Genomic DNA, 17579 nt, shown 5'->3' on the forward strand with positions numbered 1-17579 from the left:
TATTGTTTATGATGAAGTCACACTAGAAATATATAAGCTGATTATGGCATGGTTTTAAACTACTTAAGGCTAAATTTAATACATTAAATAAATGTCACTGAAGAATGACTGTAACATAAAGTTACATAGGCTTTAGTCAGAGGCTTTGTTTGGGAGATCAGAATGGGAATCATTGCAGTGGTGTGGGACACTGGTGATCTCAGTAATGTTTTCGTATTGAATCTGGGTGTTTGCAAGTCTTTTAGCAGTAGAGCCGTTTGAAGTAGTTTACTATTAACCTATTAACTTTTTGTTGGTTTGCATATGTTTTGTTTTGGGGGTTCTTACTTTAAATCAATTCCCAGCCTGTGATCCCTATTTCACCTTGGAATAATAGAACTGGAGGCAGTTGAAATGAACAGTGTGGGTTTTGAAGGAAATGGGGAGAGCTGCCTCCTGGCACTATTGACCATAGGAATGTTTCTAGAACTATGACTTGTTCCCTTTTGGTTGCAGACCTTCTCATCAAAGAGCTGCCTTGTACTGGAGAGGTTATGACGTGCTTTATGTGCATATTTGTTTATAACGTGGTCCTTCAGAGGCAGGAGGTTTTACAATTATTTGAGTGCAGGTGTGTACAAGGCCTACAGTAATTTAGATCAGCTTCTACTGTCACCTTCTCATGGAGTATTCAGTGCTCATTGCAAAACATACTGGTTTTGTGGTTAGAGAACATGCAAAGTGTAAACTTAAAAGGCTCAAATTCCATAAGGCAAGTAAAATGAAATCACACTTTCATAAAATCCTGGGGTTTAGGCTGTTCTTGATGATTCTGATGCCTGTGGGCTTGGCAGCGCTGGCAATGCAGACTCTGAGTTCTGTGCCAAGGTTTTTTCCAACATAATACTTGCTGACCTACATTCATGAGTGTTTCTTAATCTGTCTGTTAAAATAACACACCCATTAATTTGCTGAAGTCTTGTGGTGCAAGTTGCAAGATGGAAGATAAAAGAAATTCTGGCCTCAGAAAATGTTTTCCTCAAACGAGGTAGAAATATTGATTGAAATAATTAAGGTTGGAATGTGTTAGTTTTGTAATGTGTTCATCAGCTGGTGGCACATCTGGCGAGTTTATTTCATTGTACAATTCAGAAATGCTTTGCCCATTATAAAAAACCCACAAAATATCTGAGCTAGACTATTTTAGAAGCAGGCATTTGTGTTACCTTCCTTTTAACACCTGTTCAGCCCTTCTACTGATGTGCAGGACTCGTCCATCTGCTTTTCAGGCCTCAGTTTAGATTGTCATTTAAAATTATGAGTAGCTTTTCAAAGGTCAGGGGTCCTTATGTGTATCTGAAGTGAATCTGTGTGAGGTAGGAATGTGTTTCTTGTGGTACTGCAACAAGAGATCCCCTGCTCATCCCTGCAGCACAAGAGATGGAGAGCCAAGATGAGCTGTTCACGACCTTTCTGCAAAGAACATTGGTGTGGTGTGTTTTTATTGGGTCTATTGTCACACATCTAGTTCTTGTTGCCAGAGTCACTTCAGTAAGGCCTTTTCCTTCTTCACATCCTATGTCTCATCAAAATTAGCAAGGTACACCCTGTATTTTGTGTGTGTTTGCACTGGAAATATGAATTATTTTTCAAAGACTTATGGTCTAATTGTTAGTTCACTTAAGGACTATTAACTCAAGATTATTTTTTAGAATAAAATTTTTTGTGTGGTTTTAGTATAGAAATTGTATCAATCTTGATAATTTAGTATTTATGAAGTGTTTCTTTTTTTTCAGACACCCTTTCACCAGCATCCAGTCCTTCATCCATTAATTTTGCCACAGCTCCAGGTAGCATAGATGAATCACCCAGTGGAACATTAAACATTGAATGTAGAATTTGTGGGGATAAAGCCTCAGGCTACCATTACGGAGTACATGCTTGTGAAGGTTGTAAGGTACAGTCATAATTTTCTTCTTAAGAACCTAAATCATATTGCTTTATTTATGGTGTAATATCTGAAGATAAACATTTGGTACATAAATGTTTAATTACTATAGTTCTAGCCATTACAATTATTCAAATAATAAACCTATCTGTGGTCTTTTTTCTGAAATAAGTTGTCCTTACATACCATAACTCAATACCAGACCTTCATCAAGCAGGAGCAATTCACAATGATAATTTTAATGCTGCTTTTCTGGATGTTGTTAGTGAAATACTAAAGCAACACACTAAACTGTGACTAAAAAAAAAAAAAAATTAAAGCCTTCTTGCTCCACTAGTGTTTTATTTGTGTTGGGAGTTTGGCTGGCAGGAGTATGCCACATTGCTGTTACAACAGTAACAAATCCCGAATTTCTCACCTCCACCCCATGCTGCCTGAATCCCTTAGTATTGTACCTCTGGTAGTTTTGGGCCAGGGCATGTCTCTGGAGCAAATTACTCTTATCAGTAATGCATAATTTTTGGGATGATATGATCCATGAAGTATAAGATTCTTTTCTTTTCCCTCGAATGTTTTAGATTTCCATCTTTTTTCTGTATTAGAAGGTAACAGGAGAGAAATAATGGTCTTTGAGTACATTTGTCTTCCATGCACCATGTCAGTATGATCATTTGAATGTAAATCCTATGGAACAATGCAGAATACCTATTAGAGATGGGGAACCAGTTCCTAGCCAGGTGTGTCCCACAGCCTAAATGACATGTTGCTCTGTGATGTGACACAAAATGTTGCAATGGCTCTGGGTTTGCTGACCCTGTGGTTGGGCAGTGTGTGACCAACCTTGCATTGCAGACTGGAGACATCGTGGAAAGAGCAGTTGAGGTAGAGGCTGTTCTGCAATGCTCAGCGTTGTGTCCTTGGCTCTTCTGCAGACCCTGCTGTGTTCTCATACCCCTCACATCTGCTGGGTGAAGGAAGGATGGGTTAATTCTGCATGTGTGATTTACACTGGATGAAAGATGAGGGGTACTTCTAACAGGGGTGCTGAGGGAATGCGTACAAAAGCAATATATGATTGCTTTACTTCATCCTTAAGCACAAGTCTGCTCAGGTTCTTTAGGTTCTTGGCTCTCTTCCAAGAAAGAGGGTTGAGAGCTATTTCCTCCTTTTGTGTTCTCCATTCTATGCATGCCCTCGGACACATCAGTGCATGGATTTGTACTTCTGGACAGGTTATACTTTGTGTATTGTTCTGCTAGTGACATCAATAAACAGTAAAAGAAAAAAAAATTACCTGTATGATTGAAGCTTAGTAGTCAACATTCATTAACATTACATATTGGTTTTTTCCAACTTTTTGTAGGGCTTTTTTAGAAGAACAATTCGTTTAAAACTCATCTATGATAAATGTGATCGCAACTGCAAAATTCAGAAAAAAAATCGTAATAAGTGCCAATACTGTCGTTTCCAAAAGTGCCTTTCAGTTGGAATGTCACATAATGGTAGGTAAGAGTGCCCTTAATTTGTTTGTTCCTACCCAGAGTCTGGTGCTGGAGGCAGGCACTTGGATAGCGTTTTTACTCATACACATGAATTGAACCTCAGGTTTTTTACAGAAATAGATCGCTGCAGGGGACACCAGTTTCCCTGATGGGTTCATGTGGTTGATACAGAGCTGCCAGATGCGCTGTTAGGAGCTTTACACAGTTGTGCTATGTGTCAGTTTGTCCATATTAATGTTCATTTATTTGCTTTATTCACCCCAGAACTTTGGCACCATTACTCCCATTGAAACAGATTTCAATACTGGAGGAATTCTGATCAAGGGTTTTGTAGAGGAGTAGGAGGAGAACAACCGCTTCATTGTGAGGGGGAGTGACGCAGGATAGAAATCTGTAGGAAAGCAGCCTTCATTATTTTCCAGGTTACAGTGCAACAGCTCTTGGGCAGAGGGTTCAGAAAGTGGGGAGGGAGGGCAAAGGTCTGTGCTGACTGTGCAACAGGAATCTGGTAGGTTGTTTGTTAAACAGAATGGTAAAAATTCAGAGCATTTAGAGATCCAGTTTAAAAGTTATGTTGTTGTTTGTGCTATTGATTTAAGATAAGGGTGGCAAGCTTGTGGCTTACAGACCAATTTCAACCCACGAGGCAGTTCTCTGTGCAGGACGTGGCTTGCTGAGCAACATGGGTGAAGAGGGAGAGGCCTAGCCATGAGAAAGCACATCTCACTTGGCCAGATGACAGTCGTTTGCTTTCCCTGCTTGGCTCTGATATTGTCCAGGCTGAACTTGGGGGCCGGTGCAATGTGAAAGTAGGTAAAAATGCTGGGCTAGGTGAAAAGCTGTGGGTTAGGAGACAAACTTCCTAAGGAAACTATTCAGTCAGGATAGGTGGGGTGGGAATATGATTGGGGAAGCCACTTGTGACATTGTAGTCTAGAGTCCCATCAGGAGGCATTGTGAGAGTTGACTTTCTGGTTCTGCAGAAGCCTGGCTCCCTTGTGGTGAGCCTTGACTGAGATTGAGGTCCATTGGGAGAGGGTTGGTAATCTCTGCAAGACTGGGGATAGCCATCCTCAAAAAGTGTGGTGGACAACAAAGTGACATCTCAGGTTGGGAGCTGAGCCGGGAGCCATGCTGGTTGGCAGGAACTGACATCCATGTGAAGCTGTTTCAGCCTACTAAAAACTCTGTGGCCATCTGTACTCCAGTTGAAGGGAGTAGCCACAGTTTTTTTGCAGCAAACATGTGGGAGGAAGCAGGGAAAAGGGATGACTGCTAACTTGCTGGCAATATTTCTCAGGAAAAGAGCTACAACTAAATTTACACCCATGATCTTAAAACTAAGTTTCAGTTTAGAGCAGGTATTCTTCCACTTTTTCAACAGGTTGGTGTGACCACCCACCCTAAAGGGGAAGGAAGCACCTAACGCAGATTCCAAACAGGCTTTCCTTGTTGGACTTCCATTGAAGTCCACAGCTGTATTTCAGATCATGCTTAGAGTCACCTCCTTATGTCATGAGAAGATCCCTTGGGCATGGTGAAGGGCTGATGCTGTTCATTCCCTGAATTGCTCAGTGTAGGCAGTGAGGTCCTGTCCTCACTGGTTGGATGCTGAAATGTGGTACAAGTAACTCACTGTATGAGCCATCTCAAACCCTTGCACGCCTCCCAAGGGTAAAATGGGGCTGGCTTCGCTTGAAACTGAAACTTAAGAAGGATGTGGATGTGCCCATGAATGGCAAGACCACTTGCCCAAAAACCAGGAGACCTCCATACCCAGAGGTGTTTCAGACTTGCATCTTCTGCCTCTCAGAAGAATATCCTAATGATTAGGTTGGATATTCAAACTGTTCTCATCTCCAGTCTTGAAGGGTTAGTCTATTGAGAAAGCAGTATGGAGTGCTGGGTGTAGAGGTTTTGTTGCCTATAGCCTTCGAGCTGTAAATGCAGGACTTTGGGCTGGGGTTCCCACTGGCAGTACAGGTGTGTTGAATAAAGAATGCCCCCGCAGGTTCTGAGCCAGCAGTGGGACTCCACTGCAGCTCTCCAGCTCCTGTGTGTGCTTTCTGCTGAGCTCCTGTCATGAGTTTACTCAGTGTTTTAAGAGTTCTCAAGGTGGACTTCGAGTTTCACACTGGGAGCTGTAGAACTCAATAAGGAGAAAACAAAATAGAACTATTTAGGTAATGTAGAAGGAAAAAGGAATGTGTTGTAGCTCACTGCAGATAGCAGTTTGTGTTCTGAAACACCTGATTTCCTTCAGTTTAGCATAGTCGTCACTGACTGTGTTGGGAAGGAGGAGATTTCTTCACCTCTACCTCAGGTTTTCTAGACAGAAAAATCTACTGCTCTTATCAGCAACGGTAAAAGGCTTAAGTTCTGGTATAATTTGTGTTTGTTTTCAATTATGTCTTCCCATCAGCAATACGTTTTGGACGAATGCCAAGGTCTGAGAAGGCCAAGCTCAAAGCAGAAATTCTAACAGGTGAAAATTATGTAGAAGATTCAGAAATGGCAGATCTTAAATCACTTGCCAAAAGAATTCATGATGCCTACCTGAAAAACTTCAATATGAACAAGGTTAAAGCCAGAATCATCCTTGCCGGGAAAACCAACAACAATCCAGTAAGTACTTCTTCTGTTACTTGAAAATAAAGCTGACAGGTACATAAGGTGATTGTAATAATTTGGTAGACTCTTTAGCAAATCTTTTAGAAAATAAATATCGTGGTAATACAGACGTGAAATACTCAAAGAGAATATCTGTAGTAAATACGGTTGCTTTTAACCACTATCAGAAGCAAGAAGCTTTAGGAAAATCAGGTGATCACCTTGTAAGTGGAAACTCATAGCCTTAAATTATTGTTCTTAATCAAAAATGAAGTGGTATCTGAATGTGAATACCTCTTGATATGGGGAGAATGGTTCAAAATTAATTTCCTATTATGACAGTGAAAAAAAAAAAGTTTTCCTGTCACAAATGCCAGGATAAGTGCTATTATCTTATCTTGTAGGGTGTACAGGCGCTCTGCATGGCTTTTATTTCAATCAGAATAATGTTTATAGCAGATGGGGAAAGAAAACTTGAGTTAGTAATTTTTTGTTTACAGTGCTGGCCATTTCCTCACTCAGCCTTCCTGGTCTTTTCTGTATGGTTCCTTTGAAAGGCAGAAGCAAGCAAGGTTGTGAAGACACATATGCTGTAGAAGTTATTTTTCTTTCAGGGTAATTTAGCCAAGGTCTACTTAATTTGATCAACTGCTTTTTGTTTGGTAGCACATGGGAGAGTATAATCGGTGTAAAGACTCACTTGTTTCACTTTATGCATATTTATATAAGCTCTGCTGTGATTTTTGTTACTTTTATGTAAAAGATAAGTATTTTATCAGCAACTTTAATTTCAGTAAAAATTTGCAGGGAAGAAATTTTACATACGCCATGATGAAAGCCATGTAAGTGTGGGGATGAGTGTTACCAAAATTGTAAGCAAGCTGTCTTCTACATTATGGAATTTGGCATATAATTATTTATTAGACTAGTTTAGTCTAGCCAAGCCTACAGCTTTCTGCGTTAGAAGAGAGACACATGAATTATCCCAGTCTTCTTCATTGCATTGAAGAGGTGTGTAAAATTAGGCACAGGCTTAAACGTTTTAGGGGCACAGGCTGACATGAGCCTACAGTAAATACCGCCTTTAGCTCCTCACTGATTGGGCTTCTGCAGAAAATCCTTTTTTGTGCTTGTTACCCTGTGTCAGAACCATAAGCCACAACATGTGTCACACATGCAGGGATGGATCCTAGAGCACTGCATCCCAGTTCTTGTATTTGAATGTGTGTGGCCACAGCCACAGGACAGTGACCAGCACGCCCATCTCCGCGTGCACATAAAAATGTCCGTGCACATAAAAATTAATGAAGAATCAGCCCTAGGATGTTACAAACAGGCTGCTTCCAATTTTTTCCATATGCAGGGAAGAGCAAAGTGGTTTTAGGCTATTTCATCATCTCTTAAGAAAACAAACATTTTCATTTTCTTTTGACTTTTCAGCAGAAAAACAAATTCTAAAAGAAGGGGTTTTTTGCAACCCACCTTTTCTGAACTGTGCATTAACAGCTGATTTCAGTGAATCCTAGTTTTTGGTACCACTACAATTAATTTCAGAATGAATGAGCATTTTTCACAATGAGAAGGTGTCATTTTTTAATTTTGCTCCCAAGTTCATAGCCATATCTCTTTTCTGCATACTGAAATGATGTTAAATTAAAAAAAAAAAGCGTATGAGATAGTGTACATCTATAAAGGTTTAGAGATGTGTTGTGTTTCTTGCTTTGCCACTTTCCATTCATATCCACCTTCCCATGGAAAGTTCTACTCTGTGTAACTGTGCTGGAGTGAGATGGAATGTGCAGTAGCCATAAACATTTAAAAATGGACAGCCATAGGAAACTAACCTGTTGGACAGTTTTCTGGAAGAAACAAGTGGATCCTATGAGTTCCTGACAGAACACTATGTGTTCCCCATGGTATTTAGTCTGAGATGAGCAAAAGAGCACAGGGAACGTGCTTGGTGCGTATGGAACTAAATTTCTGTTCAAGGTCAGTTGTTGTGACTTTGCTAGGCTGGGAAGCACTGGGGTTTGTTGTTTTTCTTCAGTGGATTGTACTTTGTTTTGGTTGTTGCTCTGCAGATATGTGTCAAAATATTTTTGAGTTCTGATTGTTTGTAAGAAAGTCCGAATGCTGCTTTTGATATAATGTTTTAAAAGAGTGGCTCATCTGTTTGTAAAGCATGTACCTTTCGAAACAAAGGGGATTATGGAAAAGACCAAATTTTGTGTTTGGCATTCTAGTGGGATTCTCTGTACAGATGGCTCAGCACCAACTGCAGCTAGAAAGTTGGGACAATTGGGACATTGTCTATGAAAATCTGATAATAAAACACAAGAGTAGTGCAGGGTTCACATTCTTATGCAAATATGCTGCCCTGTATTGAAATGACTGTCTGTATTCCCCCTAGGGTACTTCAGGAAAGAATCATGATGTGCATCAAGTGTAGTTAGTTTAGGAATGGATAGGAGTGTAGGCAGAAAAACCTGGACTTGTGGAGAAGGTAATACAAGTCTTTTGTGAACCCTCTGGGACCAGCTCTGAGATGGATACGTGCACACCAAGCACAGGAGTGCTGGAGCTTCACTGTAACTGTTAGATAAAACGAAACTAAAGATATGCTATACATCTTTATGTTTGACTATTTGCATTGCTGTTTGCAGAGCAGACTTGTTAGGTATTGCAGTTTGTAGTTCCATCATACAGTGTTTGTCTTGATGAGAAATATAAAAGAACTCGGGGTTTACTGATCGTTGAGGACTGATAAGCATGGAAATTAAAGTTTGTCAGAATTCTTATTCTTTAGGAAGAAAATTATAAATAACCATTATTTTGTGACTGAACTGGTGGGTTTTTTTCTCTGTAGCCATTTGTTATACATGATATGGATACCTTATGTATGGCAGAGAAGACCCTGGTGGCAAAACTGGTAGCCAATGGGATTCAGAACAAGGAAGCAGAAGTTCGAATCTTCCACTGCTGCCAGTGTACGTCTGTGGAGACTGTCACAGAACTCACGGAATTTGCCAAATCCATCCCTGGCTTCTCCAACCTTGATTTGAACGATCAGGTGACACTATTGAAGTACGGGGTGTATGAAGCCATATTTGCCATGTTGGCCTCTGTGATGAACAAGGATGGGATGCTGGTGGCCTATGGGAACGGATTTATCACCCGGGAGTTCCTGAAAAGCCTGAGAAAGCCATTCTGTGATATAATGGAGCCAAAATTTGATTTTGCAATGAAATTCAATGCTCTGGATTTGGATGATAGTGATATATCCCTTTTTGTTGCTGCCATTATTTGCTGTGGAGGTAAGCATTACATATTTGTGCTCTAAAGTAGTAAATTTTAATATTTCCCTCTCATGAATTAATAATTTTAATGGAAAGGCTTCTATCCTCTGGAAGATTCAGTTCTACCACTAACTACACTTTGAGGAATCATTATAAAATTATGACATGTATTCTTTTGCTTGTTTTGAGAACAGATCGTCCTGGTCTTGTAAATGTAGGACACATTGAAAAAATGCAGGAGAGCATTGTGCATGTACTGAAACTTCACTTGCAAACCAACCATCCTGATGACACCTTCCTCTTCCCAAAACTTCTCCAAAAAATGGCTGACCTCCGACAGCTTGTCACAGAGCACGCTCAGCTTGTTCAGATAATCAAGAAGACTGAATCTGATGCACATTTACACCCTTTACTACAGGAAATCTACAGGGATATGTATTAAGGATTTTTAGTATTTTTTTCCACAATATTTAAAGACAGAGAAATACAGATGGGAGCAAAACTACTTGCACAGTTACGTGCTGTTCACTCAGCCCAGAGCAGGAAAAATCTAAAACTGGGGAACTGGAGTGTTACACTTCTTTTGGTTTGGGATCTTTTGTCTTCTTTTTCAAAAGTGCTGCAGGAAAATACTGGTCTGAGTGCTCAATGAAGTGTCTTACAATGGTTCTTTTATTTGGAAATTTGAAGATTGGTAAGGAATACTTATTTGTATAATAAATCAGAATGTTAAGTAACAGAAGTGAACAAAATTGTATTTCCTCTTGGCTTAGTCATTTTAGTATTAATATAACAAATTCAGCACCTTCCTTCCAGGTATCTGCACAATCAGAAAGATGATGCACTTTTGCCTAATGGTAATTACTGAGAACCAGCTAATGCTTTTTCTTACAGCACTCAGTCTAGGTGTAGCAAATGGCTGGATATTACTGTCCATACACTTCTAAAAAATTGGAAAGATCTTTGATCCATTGCTGCTTTAATTCCATGAAATTATGTACAGCTTCACATAGTTGGCATACTTAGGGTTAGTATGTTTAAAAGATGTTTCTCTTATGAAATTGAACAAAATCTAAAGAGTTATCTAAAACACAGCAGAGATGCTCCAACAGGTCTTTCTTGAAAAGTAAATATGATAAACTGATGGAACCCTTTTGTTTCAAAAGTCTTTTAAGGAAATGGGAAAATATCACTGATGAAAAATATATACCCTGTGTTTTGTAGAACTTGTAATAGCTCAGGATGCAGTTTTGACATAAAAATACTATTTTTAATCAGCAAGAGTTTTGGAGAGACTGAAAAATCTGATACTACCCCAGATAAAAAAGGAATTTTAACTTCCCAGCAGTGATACTGCACTTTACTGCAGTGATAGCTGACTCCAAAGGAATGATTGGATAGGAAAGGCACCTGCTTCCTTAAAGTGTCTTGGCAGTATGGTTGTTTGGACCTGTTTACTTTTCTGATGAATACATGGCTTCATTTTTTACCCACTTGGATACATTTCTTTCTATTCCTTCTTAGGCCTTGCCTGATGGAAGTACTTGGTACTTGTTTTCACCAGATTTTGTCCTTGTGGGTAAGGTGACAATAATACCAAGAACAGTGTTTGTAGGTGTCAGGCTGTGTTGTAGTATGAAAGGCAGCACAATTGAGAGTAAGTTTATTGTGTTCCTAGGAGTAAAGTGATTTTTACAAAAGCACTTGCTCGACTCCTGATGCAAAATAAGCCATAAGGAAATGGCTTCCTGACTTGGCCACTTCATGGGCTCTTTTCTCAGAGAGTTGCCCAGAAGTGCCAGCTGCATGCAAGGCACTCTACTGTTTCTCTTTCTTTTGTTTCTTTGATATGGTAACTTCACATTATTACCTCGTAATTTTCTTTCTGTTTCACAACACCAAGGTCTCAGGAGTCAGTCCCAGCATTTTCACTACAGTTAAGCTTTCAGTGGCACAGGAGGGCACTTTGTACTTGTTTTATTGTAGCATATTTGAAGACACCAGAATCTTCACTGCAAGGATTGAGTGATGAAGTGAGAACATCACACTGTCATTCCTATTTCAGTGGCAATGCATGTTTCTGTCCAGGCCCACAGGCACAGCTGGACGCTGGAAAAATTGCAGGTTTAAAGGCAGCTTGGGGTTTATCTGGGCAATGATTGTGGAAGAAGTTATAGATAAATGTAGATATATTTAGTGTAAAATATTGAAGCACAGGCCTCAAATTTGGTGAGCATCTAGGGCAGGACAGAAACAGTAACTGCATGTGCACAAAACTTCCTCCCCTTCCCTGTTGCCAGCAGGAAGAACACGCAGAGAGGAATGCTGGTCTTGCCAAGAACCCTCAGATGAGAAATGGGCTGCCTTCTGTGTCCCAGAGCAGCACACAGTGTGCCCTCAGTAACAAAGAGAGGATTTTAGGAATGCTGCTGCTTTATTCTCCCAGCCAACCTTGTTTCATTGAGGAGCTGTGGGGTTTAGGCCGTGGAAATAACTAATCTGCAATATTGCTGACACAAAAAGTTGTCAAAATATCAGCCATTCTGGGATGGTGTTCTGAAGCTGTAGGAGCCAACTGTTAGTTTATCTTCTAAAAAAAAAGAATAACTTGACTTTTTTTCCCCCCAAAGCTCAGATTTTTGCAAAGGGCAAATTTCAAATTTGCATTCCATAGTCTAGGTGTACTGTAGGTTCTCAGGAAAATAAGACACAGTCAGTGTGCACAACTATTTCTCCTGCTCTTGTTCTCAAAAGTGGCTAAAACATTTTGGGAACACTTAAAAACATGGAAAATTAAATAATAAATGCCTAAGTTCCCAGCAAAGCTATAAAGAATTGCAAATAGAGTAATTCAGTAAAAGACATAACATTTAGCTGTTTTAGCAGCTGCTTGTAACAAGGTCCTGTTATTAGCATGAGAAAAGTGCATAATGTTTTTGTTATTTGAAAACCAGCAAGCAATTTTTGACTACTTCCTTGGACATTGAAAGTTTGATTTCTGTTTTAAATTAAATTGCAGACCCTTAATGAGGGGAAAAAAAATAAGAGAACACATCTCTGAATTACAGAAATATGAACAAGATGTTAACACATCCTAAAATTCTGGATGGATTCCACTGCCCGCACTGCTGCCCCATGCACATTCCCACAGTCACTTAAGAGTGGCACAGGGCAGACAATTCCCTTCCCGAGAATTAATGGGCAAAAGAATTTCTCATTTCTACATTACGCTTTTAAGGAATTGCATTTGCTCCTTCAGGAGGTGACTACAGCCCACTTTGGCCAAGGAGATTTTAAAATTACTCAGTTTGTGCCCATTTTTTAAAAATTTGGAAGCCAAACTAATCTCAGATCTATTTCTGATCTATTATTTCAGCATCTCCCCTGTGTGCAGATAAACTAATACTTTAAAACATATGGAGGGAAGTAAAGAGATCAGATTTTGAGATTAAAACAGTATTAAAGATTTGCTGGCTCATCAGGTACAGTTTGGATCTGATTTTTGAACTCATTTTACTGTATAGCATGGAAGAACTCTGGTTAGCAACCAGGCACCACAAACAGCTTAAGGCAAGAGACAGCAGATGGATAGAGAAATATCCTGGGAAACAATAGTATGAATTACTTAAGTTTTCAGCAAACCTACAGATTACTCATTTTTGAGCATTGTTTGGGGAAAATTATTTATTTATTTATTGTGGTGCCCTGGGTACTTTTTGTCAAAGGGGAAGGGGGGGGAAAAAGGAAGGTTTTGTGCCAAGTATTAGGGAAATCTGATGTTCGTTCTTCTCTCCTCAAATACTTCCTTTAAAGCTGCCATTGAAAAAAATAGTTACTTTGTACCTTTTTAAATTTCAGATCCCGCTTTTGCTTTAAACACAAACTGAGACCTGATAGGAAAGTTTCTACTTACAGAAAACTGCATCTTTGGTCGCATTTAAAGAAACCATATTTGGTATTAATTGCCATTTCCATGTGCCTTTGTGCGTTGGTTCCAGCAGCTGCTGCAGGGCTGAAGTGCTGCCAGAGAGCAGAGTTGTGCATTATTCCTGCCCCGTGCAGATCTCGGAAATACCAGCAGTTGCACTAAGCCCGTTCTCATGAGAGAGCTGGCACAAGGCTGCACATCAAAGAGCTTATAATAAGCATCTAAACATTTGTTTGTTTATTCAAACTGCTGAAACTTGGGGAGATTTATTCATCACGAGAGCTGGGTCACATACGATTGAGTTTGAATTTCCTTCTTACTTCTGGTGGAAAGCCTGGACAAACTTAGGCCCCATCTGAGGCAGAGCAGCTGGGGAAGATCCCACTGTGGCTGCAGAGGAACAGTTCCAGTCTGTCCTGAAAAGCTCCCTGTGACTTAGTTGAAAACCTGCAACTGCATTTGACAAATGCAGTTGCAGCTGTTGTGGTACTGTTTAAGCATAAGGTCTTACAAATAATGGTCCCTCTCAGAACCCCCTCGTCCTTTAGGAAGTGTTTGAATGTAAGGTGGAGTGTGGTATCTGGTGCTTGCTTATGTCCCAAGTGCTTTCCTGATAATCGGTTGCATATAATTTTTGTATCTTGGTTTAATCAGCTTTACTGGAGATTTAAATTATATGTGGGTTTGAGCTAAGATTATTGGTATTGTTATGTTATGTGTTGTGGGATTTTTAAAATTTAATGTAATACTATTTCTTTATGTTTCAATTTATAAAATACAAGAATATAATTGCAAGGTATAAGCTTTCACTAAATTAATTACAGAGGTGCTTAAAGAAAAATGTGTAAATTATTTAATTTAAATATTTGTTACATACTTTATCCTGTGAACCCTTTGTACAGTGTGGAAGTATTTACTTTTATGAGCTAAGGATGAAGGGGCTGATGTCAAAGACAAATTGCTATTTATTCCTGTCTGGGTCTTTATTGCTGTATCATTTGTGAAGAACTATCACAAATTCTTCAAAGTTATCAGTGTTTGGTGTTGACAGTTATAACAAAACTTTAAAATATATTTTCACATGGAACACAGACTTCCTTTTATTTAATTTTAATAAAAGCAAGTCTAGTTGAGGAATAGCTGCAATCCCAAAATTGAGTTTTTAACTCAAGTTCACCAGTATAAAAGATAGTGCATAGAACTGAGTTCATCTTTGTTTTGCAGCATGGTAGCTCGTTTTCCTTTGAAAAGAGCTGAAAAGAAGCTGCATTTGGTTCATGCACCAGTGCTGGTGTTTTCTGAGGAACTGACTTGTGGCTCACTGGGAATAACAACATGTACTCAGGATTATTCCTTGCCACCTGCCCTGAGGGCAAGCTGCTGCTTTCATAGATGTATTTCAAACATGATTTGGCAGTGCAAAACAAAATGTTGAAATGGCATTATTGGCTTCCCTACAGGAGGGTTCCTGTGGGATTTTAAATAGAACTGAATTCAGAGTCTGCTCATAGGGATTCTGTGTTTGGTGCATGCAGGTGTGACAGTCTGTGCCTACAGCATCCTGCTAAGGAAATCTGATATAGGGGCAAAGGTACCTTTCAAAGGTATCTACCTTTTATTTTGCTGTGTGAATCACCAAACACAGCAGCTATCACAAGCACAATCTATTACAAATGTTCTGGCAATCATTTGTACTTACTGCTTTTTATTTCTAACAGATAACATTTTATTTCCTCAAATTGCTGCAACTTGGCATTTTCACTTCATCACTTCATCACCACACAGGTATGTTGTCTCCTAAGGTGTTTGTGTCATGTTTGTAAAAGCTCTGGTGGATTTCCCTGTGCTAACCTGCAGCCACTTCCTTTACACTGTCACTTCACATGACACAAACCCAGTGTGTAACTGAGCCCACCCTAAGGAAGGCTGTTTCCTCCTTTCTTTTCACTATTGTGCTCACAGCTTTTTAAGCTGGGATGGTTTTTTTCTTGAGCTCCTTTATTGCGTCAGTCAATCTTGTCAGATTCAATTGCTGTGGATGTTTCGAAACAAGATTCCTGTTGCAAGGACCTCAATTTCAGATGAGCTGCCTCTGGCCAGGGGATAGGCAGCACGCACAAGAGACTGATCTGATTACAGGCTGGACCTTAAATAAGGACTGCAAGATCAAGCATGAGGTACTTGAAGTAGTTTCACAGTATTTTGGTGTATTTTCTCAGGTTGGATATGCAGGTACCATAATCATGGTAAAGACACCAGCCTTATGCTCAATGCCAGGAGTTTCATGGCATTCTTTACACTTAAAAAAACCCATATTGGCAGGATGGGAAAATCCTGAGCCACTGAAGTCCCGGTGGCACACCAGTCCTGTGTTGTACTCCAGGAGTGTAGGAGTGCAGTGTCACCAGGAAGCCTGCGTGGGATGTGCTGCAGAGCGGGAGCAGGTCACCACCCCTCCTGCGGGTGGCTTGCATGCAAACAGCCGCTCCTGCCCACCCTGGCCCATCCTGGGGCTCACGTGGCTCATCACCACACACACAGCAGCTCTCTCCATGGAGTCACAGTGCCTTGGCCCTTCGGCAGAGCAGGAACATGCATGGTTTAGTTATTCTTTAGTAGTAACAAATCTAACCAACGTTTCAATGCTATGGATGTGCTCCAGAACCCCCTCCCAGAGTGGTTTGACAAAGTCTGGTTGAGCAGCTTATCGGGGGAGCTGCCTCCTGTGTGGCTCCTGCTGTTCCACTGCTCTTACAAACAATTGCTCAGAATTTTCTCTAGGAATCAGCACCACAGCTTAAGTGCACCGGGATGTTGAAGCCCTCCCTCACGTCTTAAATGGTCTGTTACCTGGTAGGACACAAGAAAAGCACGGTGTTGTTAATGTTGCCAAACCCTAATCAATAGAGCTAACAAGTGTTTCATTAAATCAAGATATCAATATTAAAGAGAAAACAAAACAGCTTATTGTTTCCAGTCACCTGTTTTTAGGAGGTTTTGGGTACATTTTACTACAGTAAATACAGAATGTAGAATGAGCAGACATTTCTTGCAAGGAGTAGTCAAACCTAATTCTCATGGAATGCTTGTTTCCCAGTAAGAACCACTAATTCAAGCCAAGTTTCCAAGTTTCTTCCTGTTAGAACAATGCAAATGACACTTCCAAGGACGAATGGAAGCCCTGGTCTCGCAGGGATTTTTAGGAAAGACAGTGTGTCTTGCACTTGTGAATGTAAAAGTTACGTCTAGCTCCATACAATGATGCATTCTCAAATGTTACCAGCCTACTGATTTAGGATGAAAAAACTTGAACTAAACATTTTTTCTTTTTTACATTCTGATTTTTTTCCACCTTCTTTAAAAATAAGAGGTTGAATTCACAGTGTTTGTATAGAGACTAGTAGGAACCTATGTGCTTTAATCCTTTCAGACTGAATGTAAACCAACTTAATCTGAAACACGGTTTTGCCTTAATGGTTTTAAAAAAATAAAGTATTTTTAAAAGTGAATTTAATGACTTGTGCTGATCTTTCATCTCCAGGAGAGGAACTCACTGCAATGTGACATTCAAAAGGCAGTGTACTTGAAGCATCTTAACGTGCTGATGCTTCCCCATGTACTGTTAGACACCTTTTGAAGCAGGAGTGGGTGTGTAACATAGAGACGTTGCATATACATTTATCTATATATATTACCAAAGTTTGGTGCTGACCTACCATCCAGCTGTGATCTTTCATATCCTCATGGGTTGTATGGCTGGTTTGAGACATCTGTGGCATTCAACAACGAGTGCACTTCTGTGTGAAGTGCAGCACTGACTAATTCAATGAGCACGACTTCAATTAAATCAGCTGGGGAATTATGTCACAGGTAGCTGCTTTCCTTCCAGAATCTGGAGATATTTTAAACTGGTAAGAGAGTGCTGAAGTGAAAATTACAGCACAGGAAAAAGGTTTCTTCATCAGCTTTGCTCAGGAGCATGGAAGACCTGATGCTGAGCAGCAGAAAGTACTTGGAGACCCCAATGAAAACAACCTGTAAAGGCTGTGCATCCACGAAGAGCAGGAAAGGTTGGGCATGGTAGCATTCAAGCTGTGAAATCACATATATACCAAAATATGATGATACTAAGACCATAATGCTCATGTTCAGTGGGAATACAAGAATGTGGAATACGTAAGTTTTAACAGCTGGGCACAGATAATAATCCATTGTCATTCCAGGAAATACCAAGTGGCATGTAGGGCAGTCTCCTTTCTCTAAAGCAGAGACCAGAGATGCCAGAACACATCTGCTGTCCCTCTGTGGTACTTGCT

General features: G+C 40.0%; 1 protein-coding gene across 5 annotated transcripts in view; it reads left to right on the plus strand.

Moving 5' to 3' along the window:
• PPARA (peroxisome proliferator activated receptor alpha) overlaps positions 1-16772 on the plus strand; it is a 40937-nt gene extending 24165 nt beyond the window's left edge. For 4 of the 5 annotated variants that reach the window (XM_048300880.1, XM_048300881.1, XM_048300879.1 and 1 more), the window contains 5 exons: positions 1776-1936; positions 3291-3429; positions 5852-6054; positions 8906-9353; positions 9530-16772. In XM_048300880.1, the coding sequence (XP_048156837.1) occupies positions 1776-1936; positions 3291-3429; positions 5852-6054; positions 8906-9353; positions 9530-9777 (1199 nt within the window). In that variant the 3' untranslated portion in view covers positions 9778-16772. Of the gene's footprint in view, positions 1-1775; positions 1937-3290; positions 3430-5851; positions 6055-8905; positions 9354-9529 lie in introns of those variants that run through there. The other variant, XM_048300883.1, reaches the window with a different exon arrangement.
• The last annotated feature ends 807 nt before the right edge of the window (positions 16773-17579 follow it).

The sequence above is a fragment of the Corvus hawaiiensis genome, chromosome 4, assembly GCF_020740725.1.
Source record: "Corvus hawaiiensis isolate bCorHaw1 chromosome 4, bCorHaw1.pri.cur, whole genome shotgun sequence".
NCBI classification, from domain to species: Eukaryota; Metazoa; Chordata; class Aves; order Passeriformes; family Corvidae; genus Corvus; species Corvus hawaiiensis.